Source organism: Biomphalaria glabrata, chromosome 1 (genome assembly GCF_947242115.1).
Source record: "Biomphalaria glabrata chromosome 1, xgBioGlab47.1, whole genome shotgun sequence".
Taxonomy (NCBI): domain Eukaryota; kingdom Metazoa; phylum Mollusca; class Gastropoda; family Planorbidae; genus Biomphalaria; species Biomphalaria glabrata.
Window position 1 is genome coordinate 13,145,526 of NC_074711.1, and position 25,765 is coordinate 13,171,290.

The 25,765-nt window shown below is 39.6% G+C and overlaps 2 protein-coding genes and 1 long non-coding RNA gene across 3 annotated transcripts; 2 read left to right on the plus strand and 1 right to left on the minus strand.

Moving 5' to 3' along the window:
* Positions 1-1,399: 1,399 nt before the first annotated feature.
* On the minus strand, positions 1,400-3,197 carry LOC129925022 (uncharacterized). The gene is made up of 2 exons (XR_008776874.1): positions 1,907-3,197; positions 1,400-1,830 (listed from the first exon to the last, which is right to left on the minus strand). It is a non-coding gene; the product is annotated as an uncharacterized LOC129925022 (long non-coding RNA).
* A 9,929-nt stretch (positions 3,198-13,126) lies between these two features.
* LOC129924293 (uncharacterized) lies at positions 13,127-15,319 on the plus strand. The gene has a single exon (XM_056018548.1). The coding sequence runs from the start codon at positions 13,127-13,129 to the stop codon at positions 15,317-15,319; it is 2,193 nt and encodes a 730-aa protein (XP_055874523.1).
* Positions 15,320-15,553: 234 nt separating this feature from the next.
* LOC129924294 (ESX-1 secretion-associated protein EspE-like) lies at positions 15,554-16,231 on the plus strand. The gene has a single exon (XM_056018549.1). The coding sequence runs from the start codon at positions 15,554-15,556 to the stop codon at positions 16,229-16,231; it is 678 nt and encodes a 225-aa protein (XP_055874524.1).
* Positions 16,232-25,765: the final 9,534 nt, after the last annotated feature.

Consider the following 25,765-nt stretch of genomic DNA (forward strand, 5'->3'; position numbering starts at 1 on the left):
ATACAAAGAAAAGTTTACAACAAACAAAAAAGGACTAAAACTAAATATCCAGTCGGGTAGGTTGTCTTCTTCTGGAGGACCTCCTTGGCCTACCGGTGCAAGAGCAGGGATTGACTGTGGCTGGCTGGGTGCATCTGGCAAGGTAATCTTGTAGACAGAGTAGCTGACCCCCGGACTTGGGGACCTTTCAAGGTGTGGCAATGGCCACGAAACTGAACGTTGCAACTGGGCTGACAGTCGTCCTAAATGGAAGGACAAACTGGCCCAGTTGTTTAAAACACAGAGGTGGCAGTGGGGCACCTCTGTCAGGCCAGTACATGGCTACTTGCAAAAAAACCAGTGCTGGAACTGTCTAAGTTTTGGTAGTGTCGCTTCACACATTCAGGCCACCAGCAACTGCGAATCTATCCATATTTAGTCAATTCACCACAGGAAGATAAGGACTATAAGGCAAGCCTTCCTCTTACTGATAAAGTCGATAACACCTGCTTGTTGGGATTCATTGCCGTAAATCCATACATAGCTATTTCCAACATTGAGAGGATCGTCCTCTGGTGCTGACATGGCTGGTGAAAGTCGAACACTCTCACCTAATGGATGGCTGGTACATGTCATCCGCTGGCTCTAGCCATGACATCTCTCATCTGTTGATGCTGGGCAGACATCTCTCTGCAGGCATGGGGGTAGCTGCAGACTCTCCTCCTCTCGGATCACTCTTCCGAGGCACCTCAACTTCAGCCTGGGACCGCTGCATCCTTCCTGCCGCTGCTGCCATTCTGCCAACCTAACCTAACCTAGCAACCCTAACACTAACCCATAACAACAATACTAACTACCTCACAACGCACTACAACAACTTCCTAGAACTACATCCTACTAAAACTTCTAGGCCCCACACTTTAACAACAAATAACACAAAACAAAACTCCTACTGCAAACTAAACTATCCATATCCTAAAAACCTACAACAAAATTCTCTAACACTGATTCCTGCTGCTATCAAAACCTAAAACTAATACCAACATATGCAATCCTAACAATGCGCCAACGAAGCCTAACCAAAACCTAAATCAACCTAACAAAAGTCTCAAAAAAAACCTAACAACAACCTAATCCCTAAGAAAACAAGGTGTGTCTGATTACTTAAGCACAGATCCCACTTCTGACACCAAAAAAATGTGAGCAGGTCAGGCAGGCGCGAGCTGTGGTGGCCTATTCTCTTCTGCTGCTCAACATTAAATTTTATTCATAACAGTAGGCAGGTGGTAGCTCTACTGGGTGGGCCCAATCTGTGCACCTCGGTCTGCGACCAAGGGGCTAGAGTCGCCTAAGCAACCAGACAGCACAATTGAACTAAACTAAACTAATCTAGCTAACTAAAAGAAAGCAATAACGAAACTTTTACTTTAGGATAAATAAAACAAAAAGAAACTTTATTTACATACACAAATAAATCAATAATAAAATATAACATATAGAGCTACACTAACACTACAACTGAACTCAGCATCTAACTAAAACCCTCTAAATCTACAAACACTAACAGACTAACCAAACCAACTATCTAACTATTACTACCATAGACCTAAGCTTAGAATTAATAAAATATAACAAAAAAAGGTACAGGGAGGCGATGGCAGACTAATGACAGTAGACTAACAACAGCCTACAGGCAGTAGACTAACAACAGCCTACAGGCAGTAGACTAACAACAGCAGACTTAACGACAGCAGTACTGCAGTAGACTAACAACAGCCTACAGGCAGTAGACTAACAACAGCAGACTTAACGACAGCAGTACTGCAGTAAACTAACAACAGTAAGGATAGCCTGCAAAAATCAATACATAAAAACGTTAAAAAATAGTAAAAAGCTAGACTAGACCTAGTCTAGCACACAAACCGACCTAGAGACATGAGGTAATTACATATTAGTAATTAGCCTCCATGTAGCTAATAAAAGCCACAGAATTTAGGTCAAGTCTACGCCACAACCCACACAGGCTGGGTAGACAATAAACAGATCTAGATAACATCAGATAAAAGTCACAACAATACACATTAGATCTACTATCTAGGTTAATGAGCCGGCTTATGCCAGCCGCCATCTTGTACATAAAAGTACAACAAAATTAAAAATAATATTATCTGCCAACTACGCTTCAGAAACTACCAAAAAGAATCACTAATAAAATAAACATACATAAGAATATAAGATAATAAAATATTTACAAATAGACATAGTATAGAAAAACAATAAGGGGATTATTAGGGATAGCTGGGGGGGGGAAAGGAAGGGGTGACGCTATCCAGCTTAATGGACCTTCCGGTTCCATCATAGATAATCATGGCTAATTAACTAGCCAGTGATGCCACTACACCAATCAGTCCACATCTAGACTATAACAGTAGATGTAGGAATAACTAATACAAATACAAACTAAAGAAATAAAATAAAAACATTTTCCAACTTACAGGCGGTCCCAGCTGAAATTACACTACACACAATTAACTCTACACCTGCACCACTGTCAGCACTGACCACTGGTCAAGACAAAAGAGGGCTCAACGTGGTTCTGGAGCTAGCTATAACTGGTCAGTGCGAACATATCGGAGAGCATGACGTCACGCTAATTACTTAAAACTAAACTGGACTACTGATTCGCCTAATTTGTACCTAGCCGTACGCTATAATAAAATCTAGAAAATTACTAAAGACACGGACTACACAACATTATATACCAAATTAAACAGCATAAAAAGGAGAATCTTAAAAATTAAATCTTACAAAAATACTAAAAGGAAGAAGAAAGATATTTATGTTCTAAACTCATACAGGGACCCTACACAGCCTCTAGACTTACACTTAGACTGAAATTAGAAAATAACTACTAACCTAACCTAAGCGCTAAAGACAAAAATACATAGAACTAATCAGGGACAAAGAAATGGAAACAGAGCCAACAACTCTAAGGCTAGTTAACTATTTTTAAAACTACTTTTCCTCTACGAGTAAAACACAAATAACAGAAAAAGACTAAAACTAGCAGAAGTTACTAATAGCGGAAACTACAAACACACAGCACTGACCTATGCAAGAAGAAAAGACACTAAATTAAATTATTCTAGCCTGGCCTATATAAAGTAAATAGATCGAAATACAGATAAAAATAGATAAATAGACCTGGGGTCGCACGCTCACATATAGACTGAATAGTATGTGCATGTTCGTATGGACTGAATAGTATGTGCATGTTCGTATAGACTGAATAGTATGTGCATGTTCGTATGGACTGAATAGTATGTGCATGTTCGTATGGACTGAATAGTATGTGCATGTTCGTATAGACTAAATAGTATGTGCATGTTCGTATGGACTGAATAGTATGTGCATGTTCGTATGGACTGAATAGTATGTGCATGATCGTATAGACTGAATAGTATGTGCATGTTCGTATGGACTGAATAGTATGTGCATGTTCGTATAGACTGAATAGTATGTGCATGTTCGTATTGACTAAATAGTATGTGCATGTTCGTATTGACTGAATAGTATGTGCATGTTCGTATTGACTAAATAGTATGTGGAATTTCGTATTGACTAAATAGTATGTGCATGTTTGTATTGACTAAATAGTATGTGCATGTTCGTATTGACTAAATAGTATGTGCATGTTCGTATTGACTAAATAGTATGTGCATGTTCGTATTGACTAAATAGTATGTGGAATTTCGTATTGACTAAATAGTATGTGCATGTTTGTATTGACTAAATAGTATGTGCATGTTCGTATTGACTAAATAGTATGTGCATGTTTGTATTGACTAAATAGTATGTGCATGTTCGTATTGACTAAATAGTATGTGCATGTTCGTATTGACTAAATAGTATGTGCATGTTCGTATTGACTAAATAGTATGTGGAATTTCGTATTGACTAAATAGTATGTGCATGTTTGTATTGACTAAATAGTATGTGCATGTTCGTATTGACTAAATAGTATGTGCATGTTTGTATTGACTAAATAGTATGTGCATGTTCGTATTAACTGAATAGATTCTAATGTAACCACGAGTAACCATTAGGTCATAGGAAAAACATAAAAATACAATTTTTAAGTACCAGGCTTATATTAAATATAATTGTTTCAATTGGTTTGGGTCAGTCATTTGATTATTTTTTTTTTATTATAGATCTAGACCAGGGGTGGGCAAATTACGATCCGCGGGCCACATGCGGCCCGCCGAAGTGTTTTATGCGACCCGCCAACGCCTAAAGAAATCATGTGTTCCCACACATTACTCATATAAAAATGCAAATATATTTAAATAAATAATTGTAAATATCTATAGATCTAGAAATTATTGAAACTTTTGATTCTTATCACTTATCATGAAGAGGCTAATTAAACATTGTCTTTGAACGTCATTCTAAAAAGTTTAAAGTAAACGAACATTATTCTTATTGGCAATATATCGAAACATTCAGTCAAAGACACACACAAGCCAGTATTTATTCAATTCTATCAAAAACTGTGTTGAAAGTGTTGGGTCGGCTTGTACAAGAAGGCAAGTGTAACAATTAATGGAGCTCGTGCTTTGACTAAGAAAAACATGCTTTTTAATAAAATAAAGCATTGAATATCAAATATATTGTTGGAATTGATTTCTCAATGATCTTATTATTAGCATAGACAAACTGCTTAGGGTCCCCAATTGGTGAGGGCCTTGCACTAACTTTTGCTGTATTATTTTAGAGAAGAAATATAGAAACTTGTCCTCAATGTTATTGTTTAAGTACAATAGATTTTTAATAAATTGAATAATTTTACTGTTGTCGCTTTTTTTTATATTTCAGGCCACCAAATTCACTTTGCCAAGGGCCTCCAATTATCTACCGGCCATGACTGGCAGTTCTGAGAAGTACTTAAAGATTTGGAACACAACATTCCGATGTTCGGTAACACAGTAGTATCCGCTGGCCTAGAAGAATATGGAATCTCAAGGATGAAATAGTTAGGTTCATTGAAGGACATTGATTGTGACCTTGTTACTAATATTTCTAATGTAGAGTTGAAGACAGACTTCATGTTTATCATTGGAGACATTGCAATGTTTTGTTTGCAAATGAAATGTATCTGCATCTTAAATCTTTTCAAACAAAGTTATTCTAGTTCTCGAACCAGCGAGTGAAATCAGGTCTTATAATTTTCCTTAGCTGAAAGATGAAACTATTTCTAGTGAAATTTGGATTCCTTGATTGTGGAATTTGAAAGCAAATTTTGAGACGTCAAGAACTTGGAACTAGTTTTCAATACCATCAGCTCACCATTTAATGATTTAGCTCCAGATGACATACCTCCAAGCAAAATATAACCTGAAAGAGAAATTCCAGTTAGTTCTTCCAAAGATGTTTCATGACTGCCAGAAGCTGTATTCCCATACTTAAGGAAAACTTTGCTGCGAAGCTTTCACATTATTCGGAACCTAATTCATCTGTGAACACGCTTTATTTCGTTTGTTTGAAAATTATGAAGTGCTAGAACAGGTAAATTGACAGCAGTCGCAAGAACAAAACAACTAGTAAGCTAGTTCTACAGTTACAGAACATTATGCACGGATGTAAACAGTTAAATGCTTCACATTAAGGTTTATTGTACATTTGTGGTGAAATATTGTGATGTAAAAAGACAATAACAAAATTTAAAAAGGTATTCGTAAAATTAGTTCAAGAAATTGCTAACTGTTGTTGTAATTCCTCAATTGGGAGTAAAAAAAATGTATGCGACCCGCCAGTCCCCACATTTTTTTAATGCAGCCCTCGGTAGAAAAAGGTTGACCACCCCTGATCTAAACTAACAATAATAAATCTGTGCGATTAGAATGAAAGGTTGGCTCCTCACCGACCTCTCTATCTAGAGGCCCCCATCAAATAGATGATCATGCAATCACATCCATTTTTATGAGATACGGTTCCTTGAGCAAACTTCTTCCTCTTATGTAAAGGCCGGAGGCCGAGCTATCGAGGGGACACGCCATGTTCCTATGTACCAGGCTAACGTCTTACTTTGCCACCGAGTTCCTCATTAAAAGAATCTTTGAAGTCAGTAGAGTTATCTGGGTCGTAGTACAGAATCTAGTTTTCCAGAGCTTTAAACCTCGTGTTCAGTGAAATTAACCATCTTGACCTGTCTTGAGCGAACCTTCCCTTTCATGGGAGTCGATGTCATTGGGTTTTATATTTATGTAAATTATTGAAACCTAAAATAAAATGTGTGTAATTATAAGGCCGGAAGAACTGGAGATATATTCACGATTATCACAGACACGGCTGGGAGTGAGTACGAATGCTTCAGCTACTATTGCTAAGAAGCAAATTTGATTTGATATTGCTTGAGTTTGTTATCCCCTGAAAAGCGCACGTCTAACATGCGTGTGGAAAGGGGAGGCAGGAGGGAAGTAATGAATAAAAAAGGGGAAGATCCGCCACTGATAGTGGTTAAACATCGCCCCCTTGTTATGTGAAACAAAATACCTCTGAAGCCACGGGGGCTCAAGACAGTCCCCGCCCCCTCACAGCGCCCTGTGACTCCCGAGACCTGAGCTCGCCCAGGACGTGAAGTCACGTAGCTGATTGCAAAACAATGCCGCCAAACTATTTGACTCGAGGCGGAGGCGGAAAGAGCGCTACGGGAACGTGCCGAGGGGTCGGCCATGACAGTTCGCCGTCATCCATCGCCTAGCTGGCCTGTGGCTGGAAACGATCCCATGATTCCTCCTCCTCAAATACGACCGGACGTGACGTGCGGGAAGCTGGAGGGATTTAGCAAATCTTCTCTCTAGCCCTCAGCCCCGACCACCCCGTGAGTTTGCCCCCACAAAGTTAAATTTTAAACTTTCTCATGACTGACTTGCCTTTTTTCCGTCAAAACAAAAAGTCACTGAACTATGTAATTATATTTTGTCTTTCACATTAACAACCATTTGTAACAACAATATTTGTTTTCAATGTATCTACAGAATTCTTCTAAAAGTTTTAATTTTTTTAAACATAAAGGATATGTAGACAAATTAATTAACTAGGCTATATTTTACAATTAATAGTAGTATATTATTTTATTATCTTATATCGTATGTAATTTTTTTTTCACTATAGCATGAGCGTATTTCCTCGCGTAGTAGAAGCAATTCGCCAGTTCGAAGTTCTCTATGCCAGATGCTCTTCTAGACAATTCTAGAGTTCTCTAGACAAACGGTCAGTGAATCGATGCAGTTTTAATTCTCTACTGCACCGAGTCCAACAATTTTATTCTCAAATCCACACACATCCAAACACTCACTCAAACACACACATCTCACACACACAAACACTGACAAGGTGTATTTGTTTGTCTGGATTAAATGTGTCATGCCATTTCCAACATTAGTTTTGAGTAACCCCCCCCCCCTTTCAAAAAAAAAAATCCCACCATTAGAATCCCAACGTACCATCGTGTAACCTCGAGATGTGAAGCACTACATTAGTGCAATAATTTCTGGTAAGTCTACATGCTCTGTCTCCTCCCCTCCCCCCCCCCCTAATGGTGATTAGCCTTGTGACAAGTGACTCGATGGATTGACTAAATGAGCTTAGTTAGTGCAGCAGACAAGGTAACCCCATCAGTTCACTTAGTACACAGGTCTAAGGAAGTTCTTAGCATTCCTTTAGGCCCAGCGATTTTGTTTTTTCAAAAGCTTTTCACAACGTTAGGTACAACTATTTATACATTAAACATAAACATATAATAAATATAAACAGCTAAATATTATTCTTTTTAAAACAGGAAATCTAATTTCCCTTCTCTCGGAGAATAATTGCTAAATACTGATCTATTGTAGCATCCTAAATAAAATACACTCAGTCCGCCTCCACCCCCCATCGTTCTGTGGGAGGTTTGAACTAGGACGTAGATTATCTTCAAATCTGAAGGAACATCTGAAACATTTTCCAAACATTGTTAAGACTAACGGTTAAAGCAATCAACGGGACTCATTGATTTTAGAAATTTTAGAAATTGAATTATTTCCTTTTACTTAGGAAGTTCCCCAGACTTGCCGATCTCCGTCTCGACAGGTCTGGGAAACCCAAAATTCTCGACCTGTATGGCGACATTTATGCACTACGCAAGACAGCAGGGTTTCTGTCCAGGGCTTTTGCAAGAGAGGATTTGAGCCTCTCAAGCCCTCACTCTAATGGAGTTTGATGATGATGATGATGACTTAGGAAGTTTATTAAGGACGTTTAATACCATATTTATGCCTTGAAAATTTTATAGTACAGTTGTGTCCTTAAAAATTTCGTATTTCAGTGACTCCTAAGCAAATCATCTTCTACAGCCGGCTGTAGCCTAAGAAATTTCGAATTACTGTTATGTAAATAGAAATTTCGTAATATAGCTATGCTCGAACTAAGACTGAGACTGCGTTATTGATCCTTATGGAAATTTGTTGTGATTACAAGGACTCTTTGCTCATATACAGACTTAAACAACAGGAACAGACACAACATAAAGAGTTCATTCAGCGACTACACACAGGATCTTGGTCCTTTTCATGTTTCCTGATCGAAGGGAGGCGTTGATTAAGTCTGACCGAGTAAGGTACGAACGAGTTTTTTGACAGAAGTCACCCACTTCGCGACGACTTGACGTAGTTATGATGGAGCGGGTGGCTGTTGTCTTCCAAGATTTGTGCGATTTTTCTTAGACATTTCTGTTCAAAAATTATCTACTGCAGCTGGCTGTGTCCCAAGAAATGTCCTTCTATTGTTGGGGGTTGTGTCCAGTGAACCTTCCTACCACAGCTGTGCCCAAGTAACATGAGAACCAGTTCCTAATTATGTAAACGAAACGTAATCTGTTAATTGGTGAAGGTCAATGACCTGGATATTAAGTTTTGATTACTACGTCAATCCACGCATCATCTTTTCATTGGACAGAATCAAGTGATAACAAAAAAAAAATGACGCTAGTTTGAGGGAAATACACAGCCACACACATTGGCTGATATAGATTGACTTGAACACATCTCATTTTTACAAAACTGAAATGCTCACTCCGTCTGCCTGTCTCTCTGTCTGTCAGGTAATACATATTATACACATTATTTCTTCTAGACCCATCCGCGTGATGAATGAAAGTTTGCACAATTGCTTTCTCCGTTAGAGTTGGGTTGACACATGGATATATTTGTTGTTATGAAATTCAAAGTATTATTTTTTATTTCTATCAATTACATTCTGCGTTTCTAACTTGGTCATGTGATAGGCGCTTTAATTTCTACTAAAATTGTGCATTGTTATCAACTTCTTCATATTTTCTTTTTATATAAATGAAATATTAAAAGTAATATTGGTTTACAATAGAAATTTACTACATCCTGAAATATACATTTTATTACAATAAACCAAAAAAAATATTTTTTTCTTGTAAATTTTTTTCTAAAGATTAATTTAGAATGCACTTTAGTAATATTGTGTCATTTGGACAATTCATTGTAAAAAAAAAATAAAAAAATTATCAAATAAAATGTAAACAATTTCTTTTTAAAAAACCTATAGAGTTCTCTATGTCATTGTACTACTAAAATAAAAAACGGAAAGGTCATTCTTTCAAAGGTAGCTAACTTTTGTAAAGGATGTCATTTATTTTTAATCTATATTTAAATTACTAAATTTAGAAATTTTAAGGTCAAATATAGTTTTATCGTTAAACGTGATATTTCCTTTTACTATTAATTTTTTAAAACATATAAAATGTTTTCATTCATATAAAGTTCAACATTTTAAAGCAATATTTACAAGTACTGAATTAAAAATTGTAGATTTATCTTTCAAAGTGATATTGAAATCAAAGTACGTATAAATAACCACAAGTTTCGTCACTCTTGATTGTCGGGTGGCATTTGCGTAGGACGTTGGTTTTTCATATTAAATGTTCAGGGTTCGATTCTCTGTTGCGGATTTTTTTATGACAGTAATGTTTTTAAAACTTATTTTAATTAAAAACTAACTAAAAAATGGCAATAGATTGTGGTTACCTATTTTATCTTTTTTTTTTTTTTTTTACTCTTTTATCATCATCTGTTCCTGAATGGTTGGCCGCCCGGTTAGCGTAACAAAAGTTCTTCAATCTTCCCAATTAGAAGCTATCATTAGCAGAAATCAAGACAATGATATATTATGAGTTTGGTGCTGATCATCTCGCTTTTCTTTGTAATTGTATGACTTTTGTACCTTTAGTATAGGTGACTTTGACAGTCGTGTCCAACAATAGGACCGAACCAGCTTTGAATGTCTTGAATTGGAATGTCATGCACATCTATATGTATATGGTAGCAGAATATGTTTCATTAAAAGAGATTCACCATTCCAAGTGTTGTAATTTATTCATTAAGTAATAGTGTTTCTCAGATGGTTTTAAAATCATCTTCTAAATTATTTATAAAGCAAAATACTTTTGATATATTATTAAACTTTACATAATGCTTTTGAGGACAGATATGAGTGGATGCCCATCATATGGCATACAATTTATGGGCCGCATCGTATAGAAATGCCCTGGCAGATCTTGACACCCAGTCCGCCCCTTGTTGGGCGATACAGTCATAGACTAATGAAAGAACAAATATTGAGTTCCCAGGAACAACAAAATGTTATTTCAAACATTCAATCAAATATTGGGTTCCCAGGAACAACAAAATGTAATCTCAAACATTCAATCAAATATTGAGTTCCCAGGAACAACAAATGTAATCTCAAACATTCAATCAAATATTGAGTTCCCAGGAACAACAAAATGTTATCTCAAACATTCAATCAAATATTGAGTTCCCAGGAATAACAAAATGTTATCTCAAACATTCAATCAAATATTGAGTTCCCAGGAATAACAAAATGTTATCTCAAACATTCAATCAAATATTGAGTTCCCAGGAATAACAAAATGTTATCTCAAACATTCAATCAAATATTGAGTTCCCAGGAATAACAAAATGTTATCTCAAACATTCAATCAAATATTGAGTTCCCAGGAATAACAAAATGTTATCTCAAACATTCAATCAAATATTGAGTTCCCAGGAATAACAAAATGTTATCTCAAACATTCAATCAAATATTGAGTTCCCAGGAATAACAAAATGTTATCTCAAACATTCAATCAAATATTGAGTTCCCAGGAATAACAAAATGTTATCCCAAACATTCAATCAAATATTGAGCTCCCAGGAACAACAAAATGTTATCTCAAACATTTAATCAAATATTGAGTTCCCAGGAACAACAAAATGTTATCTCAAACATTCAATCAAAAATAGATCTCTTTCGTCTTTTAGTCGGCGCATACAAATGACAAATCTGAACATGAATAATATCAAGGAAATAGCTCTACAAAAAAAATAAAATAGACAACGGTATAGGAAAGTTTGTTATTTTGTGAACTTAAAAATAGAATTCTATCCGTCTTCTTTTCTTCCTATTCAACAATACCAGCTGCAGAGTCACTCTCTCCCAAAACACAAACACTTAGAAACATTCGCACATACAAACGTCAAAGTACTTATTAGTCAGTTCGGCCTAATCTGGTCCACTTTTCAAGTCAACACACTAACTGACGAAGTTGGTACACATACTAAGTCTAGCCCTGTCTAGACGATGACCCCCGGTACCTTTAGGTCGCTTGGCTTACCTGACTTACTCTCCCCCCCTTCCATTCCCCCCTCTCCCCACCCCAACGCATCACCCCCCTGCACCACACTCACTAATACACACACACACGCGTACACGTACACATACACTTAGTCCACCTCGCCGTTACTCTCATACAGATATGCTACTGTGTACACCAGAAAGAACTTCAGTATAAAGTCGCGGCTAAAACAAACACGACAAATCTCTAGACACACACTCACTCACGCTGCACACACACACACACATACACACACACACACGCAAAGCAAGAGAGAAAACTAAACTCATTCCATTTGCGATGTCTCCCTAGAAGCTTGAAAATCACATGGAAAGAAAAAGTGTGCAATACTGAGATCCTTGCGCGAACAGGTATTCCCAGCATCTTTACAGCCCTCAGACAACGCCGCTTGCGCTGGCTTGGACATGTTCGCCGGATGGAGGACAATTGCATCCCGAAAGTCATCCCCTACAGACAACTCGCGACTGGCTCAAGAAAAACTGGTCGCCCCCACCTCCGCTACATAGATGTAATAAAACCATTGGGAAGACAGCTCTAGACCGCATCTGATGGAGAGAGACAGTGATCAAGAAAGCTATGGACAGTGAAAGAACAAGGGTTTCAGCTCAGGAAGAAAAACGTGCAATACGAAAAATGGCCAGTTCCTCTACCACCGAAGCAAAAGCCACTTTAACCTGCGATATTTGTAGACGGGAGTGTCTCTCCAAAATAGGGCTCCACAGCCACATGAGAAAGTGTGTGAGATGAACCATAGTCGTTCTAGGACTGAAGGAGGCCAACTAATATATATATATATTATAATACACACACTTGCACGCATTTAAACAAAATTATGGCAAGGAGTTCAATTGTCAAATTTTCGCTATCATTAAAATATGCCTCACATATGCACACATCACACCTCATGTGGGCACATATTATGTGGATGAATTAAAGAGACATCATGAGAAATATTGCCACCGGAAAATTGGACAAATAGGTACTTTTAACAAGGCGGGAAAAAATGGGCACTGGAAAAAGGGCGACGTTTATCTTTAAAATAATTTACATTTTATAACACTTCTCATATAAACAGACCTCATATGGACAGACCTCATATGGACAGACCTCATATGGACAGACCTCATATGGACAGACCTCATACGGACAGACTTATCAGGCCAGACCTCATATGGACAGACCTCATATGGACAGACCTCATACGGACAGACCTTATCAGGCCATACCTCATATGGACAGACCTCATATGGACAGACCTCATATGGACAGACCTCATATGGACAGACCTCATATGGACAGACCTCATACGGACAGACCTTATCAGGCCAGACCTCATATGGACAGACCTCATACGGACAGCCTTATCAGGCCAGACCTCATATGAACAGACCTCATATGGACAGACCTTATCAGGCCAGACCTCATATGGACAGACCTCATACGGACAGACCTTATCAGGCCAGACCTCATATGGACAGACCTCATATGGACAGACCTCATATGGACAGACCTCATATGGACAGACCTCATATGGACAGACCTCATATGGACAGACCTCATACGGACAGACCTTATCAGGACAGACCTCATATGGACAGACCTCATATGGACAGACCTCATATGGACAGACCTCATATGGACAAACCTCATACGGACAGACATTATCAGGCCAGACCTCATATGGACAGACCTCATATGGACAGACCTTATCAGGCCATACCTCATATGGACAGACCTCATATGGACAGACCTCATATGGACAGACCTCATACGGACAGACCTTATCAGGCCAGACCTCATATGGACAGACCTCATATGGACAGACCTCATACGGACAGACCTTATCAGGCCATACCTCATATGGACAGACCTCATATGGACAGACCTCATATGGACAGACCTCATATGGACAGACCTCATATGGACAGACCTCATACGGACAGACCTTATCAGGCCAGACCTCATATGGACAGACCTCATATGGACAGACCTCATATGGACAGACCTCATATGGACAGACCTCATATGGACAGACCTTATCAGGCCAGACCTCATATGGACAGACCTCATATGGACAGACCTCATATGGACAGACCTCATATGGACAGACCTCATACGGACAGACCTCATATGGACAGACCTCATATGGACAGACCTCATATGGACAGACCTCATATGGACAGACCTCATACGGACAGACCTTATCAGGCCAGACCTCATATGGACAGACCTTATCAGGCCAGACCTCATATGGACAGACCTCATATGGACAGACCTCATATGGACAGACCTCATATGGACAGACCTCATACGGACAGACCTTATCAGGCCAGACCTCATATGGACAGACCTTATCAGGCCAGACCTCATATGGACAGACCTCATATGGACAGACCTCATACGGACAGACCTTATCAGGCCAGACCTCATATGGACAGACCTCATATGGACAGACCTTATCAGGCCATACCTCATATGGACAGACCTCATATGGACAGACCTCATATGGACAGACCTCATATGGACAGACCTTATCAGGCCAGACCTCATATGGACAGACCTCATACGGACAGACCTTATCAGGCCAGACCTCATATGGACAGACCTCATATGGACAGACCTCATATGGACAGACCTCATATGGACAGACCTCATACGGACAGACCTTATCAGGCCAGACCTCATATGGACAGACCTTATATGGACAGACCTCATATGGACAGACCTCATATGGACAGACCTCATACGGACAGACCTTATCAGGCCAGACCTCATATGGACAGACCTCATACGGACAGACCTTATCAGGCCAGACCTCATATGGACAGACCTCATATGGACAGACCTCATATGGACAGACCTCATATGGACAGACCTCATATGGACAGACCTCATATGGACAGACCTCATATGGACAGACCTCATACGGACAGACCTTATCAGGCCAGACCTCATATGGACAGACCTTATCAGGCCAGACCTCATATGGACAGACCTCATATGGACAGACCTCATATGGACAGACCTCATATGGACAGACCTCATATGGACAGACCTCATACGGACAGACCTTATCAGGCCAGACCTCATATGGACAGACCTTATCAGGCCAGACCTCATATGGACAGACCTCATATGGACAGACCTCATACGGACAGACCTTATCAGGCCAGACCTCATATGGACAGACCTCATATGGACAGACCTCATACGGACAGACCTTATCAGGCCAGACCTCATATGGACAGACCTCATATGGACAGACCTCATATGGACAGACCTCATATGGACAGACCTCATATGGACAGACCTCATACGGACAGACCTCATATGGACAGACCTCATACGGACAGACCTCATATGGACAGACCTCATATGGACAGACCTCATACGGACAAACCTCATAAAAGCACTCCTCATATGGGCACACAACATATGGACAAATACAACACACACCGCAGACCTCACATGGGACACACCGCAAAACCCCTATGGACACACGCCATATGGACACACATTCCATACCTTATATGGACACACCGCTTATGGACATATACCACAGACCTCATATGAACACAACTCAAATGTATTTGTTCTATTTTTGGTATTTTTCAAAGTTAGAAAAAAACATAAATATTCCGCGTTCGCGTTTTGATGGAATTATAATTGAATAATCATATTGAATTGATATAAAAAAACACCCTAAGGCATTAAACAATGTCCAAGAGTTGTACATAAACATTGTCAAAGAAATATTCCAAAAGTGTTTGGAACAAAACCATCTTAGTTACCTTAGGAAATCCCCTAATGTGTCACTTTCAAAGCCCCAAAGCTAAACAAGAGACAGCTCGAGGTTTGGGTTTATACGTTTTGGACGTTGCCTTGAAATTTGTATTCCGTCCAGACCTCCTAGACCTCCCAGACCTCATAGACCTCCCAGACATCCCAGACCTCCTAGACCTCCCAGACCTCCTAGACCTCCCAGACATCCCAGACCTCCCAGACATCCCAGACCTCCTAGACCTCCCAGACCTCCTAGACCTCCCAGACATCCCAGACCTCCTAGACCTCCCAGACATCCCAGACCTCCTAGACCTCCCAGACCTCCTAGACCTCCCAGACATCCCAGACCTCCTAGACCTCCCAGACATCCCAGACCTCCTAGACCTCCCAGACATCCCAGACCTCCTAGACCTCCCAGACATCCCAGACCTCCCAGACATCCCAGACCTCCTAGACCTCCCAGACCTCCCAGACCTCCTAGACCTCCCAGACATCCCAGACCTCCTAGACCTCCCAGACCTCCTAGACCTCCCAGACATCCCAGACCTCCTAGACCTCCCAGACCTCCTAGACCTCCCAGACATCCCAGACCTCCTAGACCTCCCAGACCTCCTAGACCTCCCAGACATCCCAGACCTCCTAGACCTTTCAGATCTCACAGACACCCATTGGACGACATTGGACGGGCAAGGTTCGAATTAGGAACTGTCGTGTTCATAACCCGAAGCGCATTCCATTGGATCAAGCAAGACCAAATGAGTTTGACAACCATGCATTGGTTTTCTAGTTTTTTTTGTGTGTTTTTTTAAAAATAAAATTGCAATACTTATAAAGGTCCGCAGAACATATAGGCTATGTCAGTCTATATATACGGCAAGCTTCCATATAGTAATGACAGCTGGTGAAATCAATGTGATGCACTTCTAGATTCAAGACAAGTCTATATAGTCGTAAGATTAGTTCACGTACCAAATGTATTCTGTGGTATAAACTAATCGATCTATTTCACGTTTGAAGATGTTCCACGTTCTGACAAGTTTCTCCAAAGGTACGACTTTTCAGGCAGCCATTCAGTAATTTCCCATCAATGTCTCATTATTCTTGAACATCTTAATGCGGTTTTTATAACTTTCATTATTCTTTAACTTATTTTTAATGCTTTTATAACTTGTATTGCTCTCAAACGTCTAAATCTTTCTTTAAGAGGAGGAATCTATTTTTTTTTGTTTTTAGATTCTTGTGTTGCCATGTAAAAGAAATAATTGTGCCAAATTTTCAGCTTGATCCGAGATTGGGTTTGGGAGAAATCACGTGTACAAACTTTTACCAGACAGACAGAGTGAGTTGATATAAGCTTTGTGATTACATTGTTTCGATTCATTTTTTGTTTGACTTTCCTTGTTATGGATGTTCCTTCAGAATTGAAGATGACATCATCAAAGCTCAAACCTCCCGCAGGACGACGGTGATGGCGGCGGGCAGGGTTCAATCCCAGGACCATGGAGACGACAGCAACATCGGATTTATTAGGAAAAACATCTTTAAAGGAAAACAAAAGTTTAGTATTGAATGTAAGAGAATGGGTGCTTGAGAAATAGAGGTAAGAGATAGGGAGAGTAGAAAGTCAGAGAGAGAGAGGAGAGGAAGATAAAGAGAGATAGAGGGAGATAAAGAGATAGAGAAATGAAGATTAAGAGAAAGAGAGAAAGGGAGATAAAGAGCGAGAATAAAGAGTGAAAAAAACACACTAAATAAGCAAAAAGACATTTAGAAATATTGTGACACACATAAGGAGAAAATGAGAGAGAAAGAGAGCAAGAAATGAGAGAGAAAGAGAGAGAGAGAGAGAGGGAGAGAAATAGAGAGGGCAAAAGATGACGTGAACGAAAGTAACAATAACCTAACTCTAATAACAGCACCCCATTACCGTTCAGTGAAAGAACGGCGCCCGGGTGTCGCCCAGAAGGCATAAACACTATCGCCAACAATCAGTTCTATTCTTTGTCTCCTCTGCGCTCAACACTATCGGCATTAAGGCTGTGCAACAAGCAGGATCATATTATTTCAATCTCCACAAAGCCAAAGTTTCTTTTAAGTTGTTTTTTTTTTCTTTACATTTTTTTTTCTGATCACAATTTCACGCAATCTCAAAAATATTCGCACTGACATTTTTGTGAAGTTGTTTTCAAACGTTCTATGGTTCACTATTTAAAAGAAAAGTTTGAAAATAGTGAATGTCCTTTTCTCATCCTCTCCCCCCTACATTTCCCCCTAACAGCCCCCCGCCCCCCAAACCAATATTCCCTCCCCTTTCAAAGTATCTTTACTGCGGTTTAAGAACTCAAGACTTTACGCTGGAAAAAAAGAGGGGCGGTAACCCGATACGATTCATATTGACTGAGTTGATATTGTGCTACGGCTAACTTCATTGTCCCGCGTATTTATTTAGGAAATTAGAGCGGACGAACTGGGCTGGAATGTTAACCCTGGATGTTGGGTCAAGTTCACATCATACAAATATGTTTTGAAAGAAAAGTGGGGGAGAGAATAGAAACAAGAATGATCTATCTATCTATCTATCTATCTATCTATCTATCTATCTATCTATCTATCTATCTATCTATCTATCTATCTATCTATCTATCTCTATCTACCTATCTATCTATCTATCTATCTATCTATATATCTATATATCTATCTATCTTAGATTCCGAACATTAAGGATGTATGCAGTGTTTCACATGATTAGGCTACGTAAGCCCAGTTGCGACTTGCATATTTTGTCACTTCTGATGCAGACCAAGCCATTTTCTTTTACTCCACTGCTATTGTCTTAGAAAAAAACAATGCTTTAGGCCTGAAATATGTGTCTCGCTGCCTGAGAGCTTTCCTATTGTCTCTTTTAGACACCCACAGCTGTCTTTCATTTTCTCTCTATGCCTGTTAGGGCAAAATGGCGCCTGATTTGATCTTTATAGCGCTTCTTGGGGGGGAGGGGGGAACTCTATTACTTCCTCCTCCCTATATTTATGCTCGCAAAGAAAGATCCTCTTATTTAAAAAATATCCTCTGGGTGGGGGGGGGGGGGGAGCCCGCCCCCAAAGTTTGAGAAATACTTACCTAAAATTTGACCAACACACAAAAAGGAGATCTTACATTATTCTAAACTGCCAACACTATAGATTGTAAATTTTGATCTGCAATAAAATTTAAATAGTATTTTTGTATTGTTTATTTTAGTACTTTTTGTATGCTGTTATAGCAGTTTTACTCAGTTTACTGAATTAAGTCTAGAATCTAGAATCAGAGGTGTTAATAGATGTTTTAACTGAAAACTGAAAACACCTTTACATTTTTTGATGCACATTGGCACACTGTGAGAAACACAGTGATGTTTCTCTCCAGCAAGATGATTCTATCAGAAGTAACGCAAGTGGAATGGAGACCAATCGTTGCAGAAGGCCTGAACAGTGACCTGCAACGTCACAACTTGTGGGCAGTCACGTGACAGGTCTGTACGACGAGGCAATGAACGAGCTATTGGTCTAAACTGTCCACAGGCTGTGACGTTGCAGTGTTGAGGGCTTCTATAATAAATGGTCTCGGTGGAAGTCTTTTGTAGAATTAAAAATAGGTTATCTTTAATTTATAAGACAGATCAACAAACAAGATAAGTAATTAGGTGAAAATGTTTATTAATGGAAAAACATATTCTCCAGAACTCGATTTCAAAATAATTATATCGCGTTTGTTTTTTTAGACCTTCTGAGTGTGGCTACCGGAGCATGATGCACCCCTGTGCCCCCCCCCCCCTCCACTACGCCTCACATTTATATAACAAAATATTTTTTTTGGTAAAATAAGGCTTTTGCTTAGAACTGAGGTGTGAGCGACGCTGACATTGTGGGTATAAAATAAAAAGGGTGGTAGAGTGAGACCTGGAGTCCTAACAAAAAAAAAACAATAAAACTCAGCAGCGGTCAGTAGTAGAGAAGAGGTTTTATTTTTTTTTTTTTTGTTATCATGGAAGTAGTTAAAGCTTTTAACAATGGACACGTTTTCCGCCCAAACATAATCATAAATTTATTTCTTGGCTTCCAGCCACTGGCGGATCCAGGGGGGGGGGGGGGGCGGTAGGGGCGATCGCCCCCCCCCCCCCCAGTCGGCCGACCCCCCCCCCCCCCCGAAGGGGGGGCGGACGAACTTTAGTATAGGATTCACACAATTTGTATACGAATTTATTACTTATGTTAAAAATATATACTAATTATTTATATTTCAACCTATTTTTAGATTATTTCGCCCCCCCCTCTAGTATGTTGGCCGATTTGGTGGGGTCGGGAGGGGGCGATGGTATCAATCCCGCCCCCCCCCCCCTACACTTTCGAGTGGGGGGGGGCGGTCCAATTTATTGGTAGAAATCACAGCCTGCTAACAAATCAATTAAATATCTATATCCTTGTAACTTGTTATTGATATTTTAACCGATCTTTATATTATGTCGTTCCCTGTTTGCCGATTGGTGGGGGGGGGGGGGACGAATACCTCTTCTGCCCTTCCCACCTAAACCATTTGAGTGGGGGGGGGCGGTTGGTTTTTATGGAGAAATCATAGTTTGTGAACAAAATTAGTTGAATTAATATATAAATTTTATATTATGTTTCTCCCTTTCTGGTATTTTGGCCGATTCGGTGGGGTGAGGGGGGGGGGCGATTGCATGTACTGCCCTCCCCACTCTAGTCCTCTGAGTGCTGGGGGGGGGCGGTCCTATTTTTGTGGAGAATCATAGTTTGTGAATAAAATTAGTTGAATATCTATATAATATAAACTACGTATTGATATGTGACCCATTGTAAATATGTCGTACCACACTCTAATCTCAAATTGTATCATTAGTAAATTTAAATGAAAAAGGGTTGTACCAGGTGGGAGGGGCGATATATGCAATCGCATTTCCCCCATCGGACAAATCAATACTTTTTCTTTTTGTATTATAGTTAAGAAATTACAAAATTAAAAAAATCTGTCACTAGTATAATTTATATATACTATAAATAAAATTCTTATATCGAGTCGCCCCATACCTATTCTTTAATGCCAAATGCAATCTTTAGCAGAAATTAGTAAAGGAGCGAGGATTAATCGTTTTCACTCTACCGCCATTCCCATTTCCAGACAGAGTTTTTGTAATTTCACATGAAGTTATCATAAGTATTTTAAGAAAGACTTTGCATTGGAAAAGTTAGAATTCAAACGAAATTTTTCAGTATAAGAAACATGATTGAGATGAGTTCTAAACTCAAATAACTTTTTCATAGTCACCTTTTCCCAACCTTTTCAATCTGATTTTTTTCTAGCTAAATAAATTTGGGACTATAACTCACAATTTATACTAGAGTTTTCTTGAATAATATTTATCGAATAAGTTTTTTTTCGGCGGCGATCCTCAAAGCAAAAATCTAAATACGTGGGGTATCCTATCTTTTCAAGGAACAAATCGGTATTATTTGCAATGTATTATGGGCCTATAAATTCAAATTAGAATATTTTTCAAGTACAACATTATTCGAAAGGTCGTTTTTTAATAGTATGAATAATGAGCTTCAGGTCAGGAGAATGCGTTTCTGCAGTGAAGAATGCAAGAAAACGCTTTTGGCGTCGGGGCTTCGCCCCGAACTTCATTTATGGGTAATGAGTTGTAGATGTCAGGAGAATGCGTTTCTGCAGAGAAGAATGCAAGAAAACGCTTTTGGCGTCGGGGCTTCGCCCCGAACTTCATTTATGGGTAATGAGTTGTAGATGTCAGGAGAATGTGTTTCTGCAGAGAAGAATGCAAGAACACGCTTTGGCGTCGGGGCTTCGCCCCGAACTACATTGTGAAGAATGAGCTGTACTTGTCAGGAGAATGCGTATCTGCAGTCAAAAAAGCAAGAAAACGCTTTTGGCTTCGGGGCCCCGTACTCCATTGATGAATAATGAGCTGTACTTGTCAGGAGAATGCGTTTCTGCAGTGAAAAAAGCAAGAAAACGCTTTTGGCGTCGGGGCTTCGCCCCGAACTCCATTGATGAATAATGAGCTGTACTTGTCAGGAGAATGCGTTTCTGCAGTGAAAAAAGCAAGAAAACGCTTATGGCGTCGGGGCTTCGCCCCGAACTACATTGTGAAGAATGAGCTGTACTTGTCAGGAGAATGCGTATCTGCAGTCAAAAAAGCAAGAAAACGCTTTTGGCTTCGGGGCCCCGTACTCCATTGATGAATAATGAGCTGTACTTGTCAGGAGAATGCGTTTCTGCAGTGAAAAAAGCAAGAAAACGCTTTTGGCTTCGGGGCCCCGTACTCCATTGATGAATAATGAGCTGTACTTGTCAGGAGAATGCGTTTCTGCAGTGAAAAAAGCAAGAAAACGCTTTTGGCGTCGGGGCTTCGCCCCGAACTACATTGTGAAGAATGAGCTGTACTTGTCAGGAGAATGCGTTTCTGCAGTGAAAAAAGCAAGAAAACGCTTATGGCGTCGGGGCTTCGCCCCGAACTACATTGTGAAGAATGAGCTGTACTTGTCAGGAGAATGCGTATCTGCAGTCAAAAAAGCAAGAAAACGCTTTTGGCTTCGGGGCCCCGTACTCCATTGATGAATAATGAGCTGTACTTGTCAGGAGAATGCGTTTCTGCAGTGAAAAAAGCAAGAAAACGCTTTTGGCGTCGGGGCTTCGCCCCGAACTCCATTGATGAATAATGAGCTATACTTGTCAGGAGAATGCGTTTCTGCAGTGAAAAAAGCAAGAAAACGCTTATGGCGTCGGGGCTTCGCCCCGAACTTCACCAGAGAACCTTATAGCGCTGTCCCAGTTGTTTTTGTTTTTCGCCGAAGGTTGGGAAATGCTGCTTTTTTTTATTCTCATATATATATATATATATACATATATGTGTGTGTGTGTGTGCGCGCGCGTGTGTGTGTGTGTGTGCACGTTTATGCGTAGGGTTAGGGTTTACTGGGCGTTAGGGTTAGGGTTTGGAAAAAAATCGCACCCCCCCCCACTCCAAAGTTCTGGATCCGCTAGTGCTTCCAGCTAGTTCTCTGCCAATCATGGCCGCGACCCTCTCCTGCTTCACCTCACTGCCAAATTTTATTCCGACACGTTACTGGTTTCCTCCCTTCGACTTTTTCCTGCGAAATCGACAAGGAAGTGTCTTCCTTGCGAAAACTTCTCTGCGAAAATTCACAGCGACATCTCGCTGCTACACTTGACCGATACCTCGTTGTGACAAATCCCCTTCGACACCTTTCTACTACAGCTCCTGCGACACTTTCTAATGGAACTTCTCGGCGAAACTTCACTGCGACATCTCGCTATGACACTAGAGCGACTAGAGCAACGCCTGGCTGCCACAAAATCCTTCCTACGACATCTCAGGTGCGGACAAAAAAAATCCACTCTGTATTTCGTTCGTTACATGCGTTGCAGAGGTCTTGTCTATTTTTAATGATGGATTGATAGTAACAAAAGAATCTCCATATCGCTTTTCCCACTTAGGCGTGGGGGTTAGGCTATTGCCCCTGTTCGACAGCCCCAAAAGACGCCACTGTGTTTTTGTAGAACACACCAACTAGATCTACTAGATCTATAGTTTGTTCAAACATGAAATAAGCTTGACAAAACCGTGATTCTATTTTTATCTTTCGTGTTGTGACATCGGAAGTAATTATTTTCACCATCCCCACCCACCTTCCCATCAATAAAGTGTGCGTCATACATTAAGACAGATCCGCTCCAGTTAATGTGTCGACATTTTTTAAAATGCCTCCTTTTTTATCTATTGGGGGAACAGAGGCATTCTTTATAAAGAAAAGGAAGATTCTTAAGCACCATTGTACAATAGATGGGTCTCGACATCTACTGGTATATGGGCTCAATTTACCTTAAAAAAAATATGGGTGACATGGTATCAGTAGTATTAACTCTCAAGTACCAAAGCATCAAGCATCAACACCAACATCTCAACTGGGGTAGCATAGTTCTTCAGAAAAGATCTGTAAAATCCTTTACAATGCATTTGTTGACATACATAGATATACTTTACTTACCTTTGACCTTTGACCTACCTTGATATAGACTAATATATATTTAATGCTAACAAACTCACTCAAAGATACCTGCATACAAATCAAACGCACACTCAAAATGTGAATTCTTTGTCTTTAATAGATTATGTCCCATGTCTGGGAAAATTTTAAAGGTTATTTACCTTTCTTTCCGTCGAATTATCGTATTAAGAAAGTAATTTATGTTGTCCATTTAATTTGTTTCTCTCTTGGACAGAGTTCGTATTGAAACGTGGTTCCAGCCAGTTCCAGGACATGTTACTGTTAGGTGTGGTCGATTTCACCCAACGTGGTATTCAGTGACGAACTTTGTCCAAGACATTACAGGACAGATTTTGTCCAGGATATGCAAAGACATATTTTGTCCAAGATATTCAAAGACAGATTTTGTCCAAGACATTCCATGACATATTTTGTCCAAGATATTCAAAGACAGATTTTGTCCAAGACATTACATGACATATTTTGTCCAGGATATTCAAAGACATATTTTGTCCAAGATATTCAAAGACAGATTTTGTACAAGACATTCCATGACAGATTTTGTCCAAGATATTCAGAAATATACATTCTTTCTGAATCTTTAATATATTTGTTCCAGATTTTCCAAACCCTGCCCGCTCCCATTCCCCGTCGTCCTGCGGGCGGTTTGGACTAGGAAGTAAACTATCTTCAACTTTGAAGGAACATCCGAAACATGTAAAGAAAACAATCTGGTACAAATTTTTTCTGGAACTACTCTGGTATCAATTTTCTGATTCTATTATATATCTGGTTCGGATTTTTCGTTGACAGTACAATATATCTGTACAAGATTTTGTCTTATCAAACAATAGTCCAACGACTGCTCCAAATTATTTTTGCCTTCATAAGGATAGGTGCTATGTTATTATGTATTTATTGGTTTTATAAATTTAAAAATATGTTGAAAACAAAAATTAAAAGATTGCTGCAGCATAATTTTGGATAAAAATACGAAGTCTGCAATTAAAAAAAAAGACATTTATAATCACAGGCTTACATAATATGAGTTTGACCTCCAGGGATAAACAAGATAACATAACCCATTAACACTGAAAACATTCCAGCTTAATCTCCCTTGTCTAGTAAGTTTAGAATCTAAACTTTTCCAGCAACGTTCCCTTCAAATTGATCCAGTCTCATGTAACCTAACAGAAAGTGAAAATGAGGCCAGTTTAAAGTGTTGCTTTTACCAAGCGATCCAGCCAATAGGGCTCAACAGATTACCTTGTTTTGTAAGATAAAAAAAAAATGTTTTATAGGACACACACACAACGGAAGGGCTTATCTGACATATTGGATACATATAAAGGTATATAGTATCAAGCTATACGAACCAAAGAGGTTCGCCAGTCGGCTGGCGAGACGAGGATCTTATCATTAATCAGCCAATGCCGATCGGCTCCTCGCATAATGTACTCTGTTACTGCTGAAGATAACATGGGGCAAACACTGAGGACATACACATAATGGCCCCGAAGTAGTGTTTGTGGTCCAACTATGTCAGTACTTATCACTTATCACGAGTGTAGCATTATACCAGAGTAAGGGTCGGCAACCTGTGGGACACTTTCCAGCGATGGGACGCTGTGCCAGACAAGCTGATAGAAAAGTGGGACCCCTGTCCACAAATACAAAAAATGAACCTGTGTTTAATATAGGTTTATTTTTTATTGTAAGCAATTGGTACAATCTGATTTTAATGATTTTATTTGCATACATATCAAGTAACAAAAGACACTACCTCCTTTATAACAGAGCCAGACATAACTGATGAATGTTATGAATGCTAGAAACAAAATAGAGCACATTTTACCTCACCCTAATCCCCCCTCCCCATTAAAAATCATTGTTAAACGCATGTATCCATCTATCCAGAGTGAATACAATTCTATTGATAGGGCTCAGGGGTGTAGCTAGGGTGGGGAGGGGGGTGAAGGGAGAATTTAAAAATCCCCATCGGGCCCCCACTTGAAGGGGGGCCCCAAAATGAGTATTCGAAACTTTGTTTTTACATTAAATATTAAATATTATGCCATTATCTCATGCCGTGATGTCGAATGTCAAAATGCAGGGGCCCCTAAAGAGATCAAGTCCCCCGGTCCCCAAATGA

Coding starts and splice junctions, on each gene's coding strand:
- LOC129924294 (XM_056018549.1), top strand. CDS start 15,554: ATGTGTCACTTTCAAAGCCCCAAAGCTAAACAAGAGACAGCTCGAGGT.
- LOC129924293 (XM_056018548.1), top strand. CDS start 13,127: ATGAACAGACCTCATATGGACAGACCTTATCAGGCCAGACCTCATATG.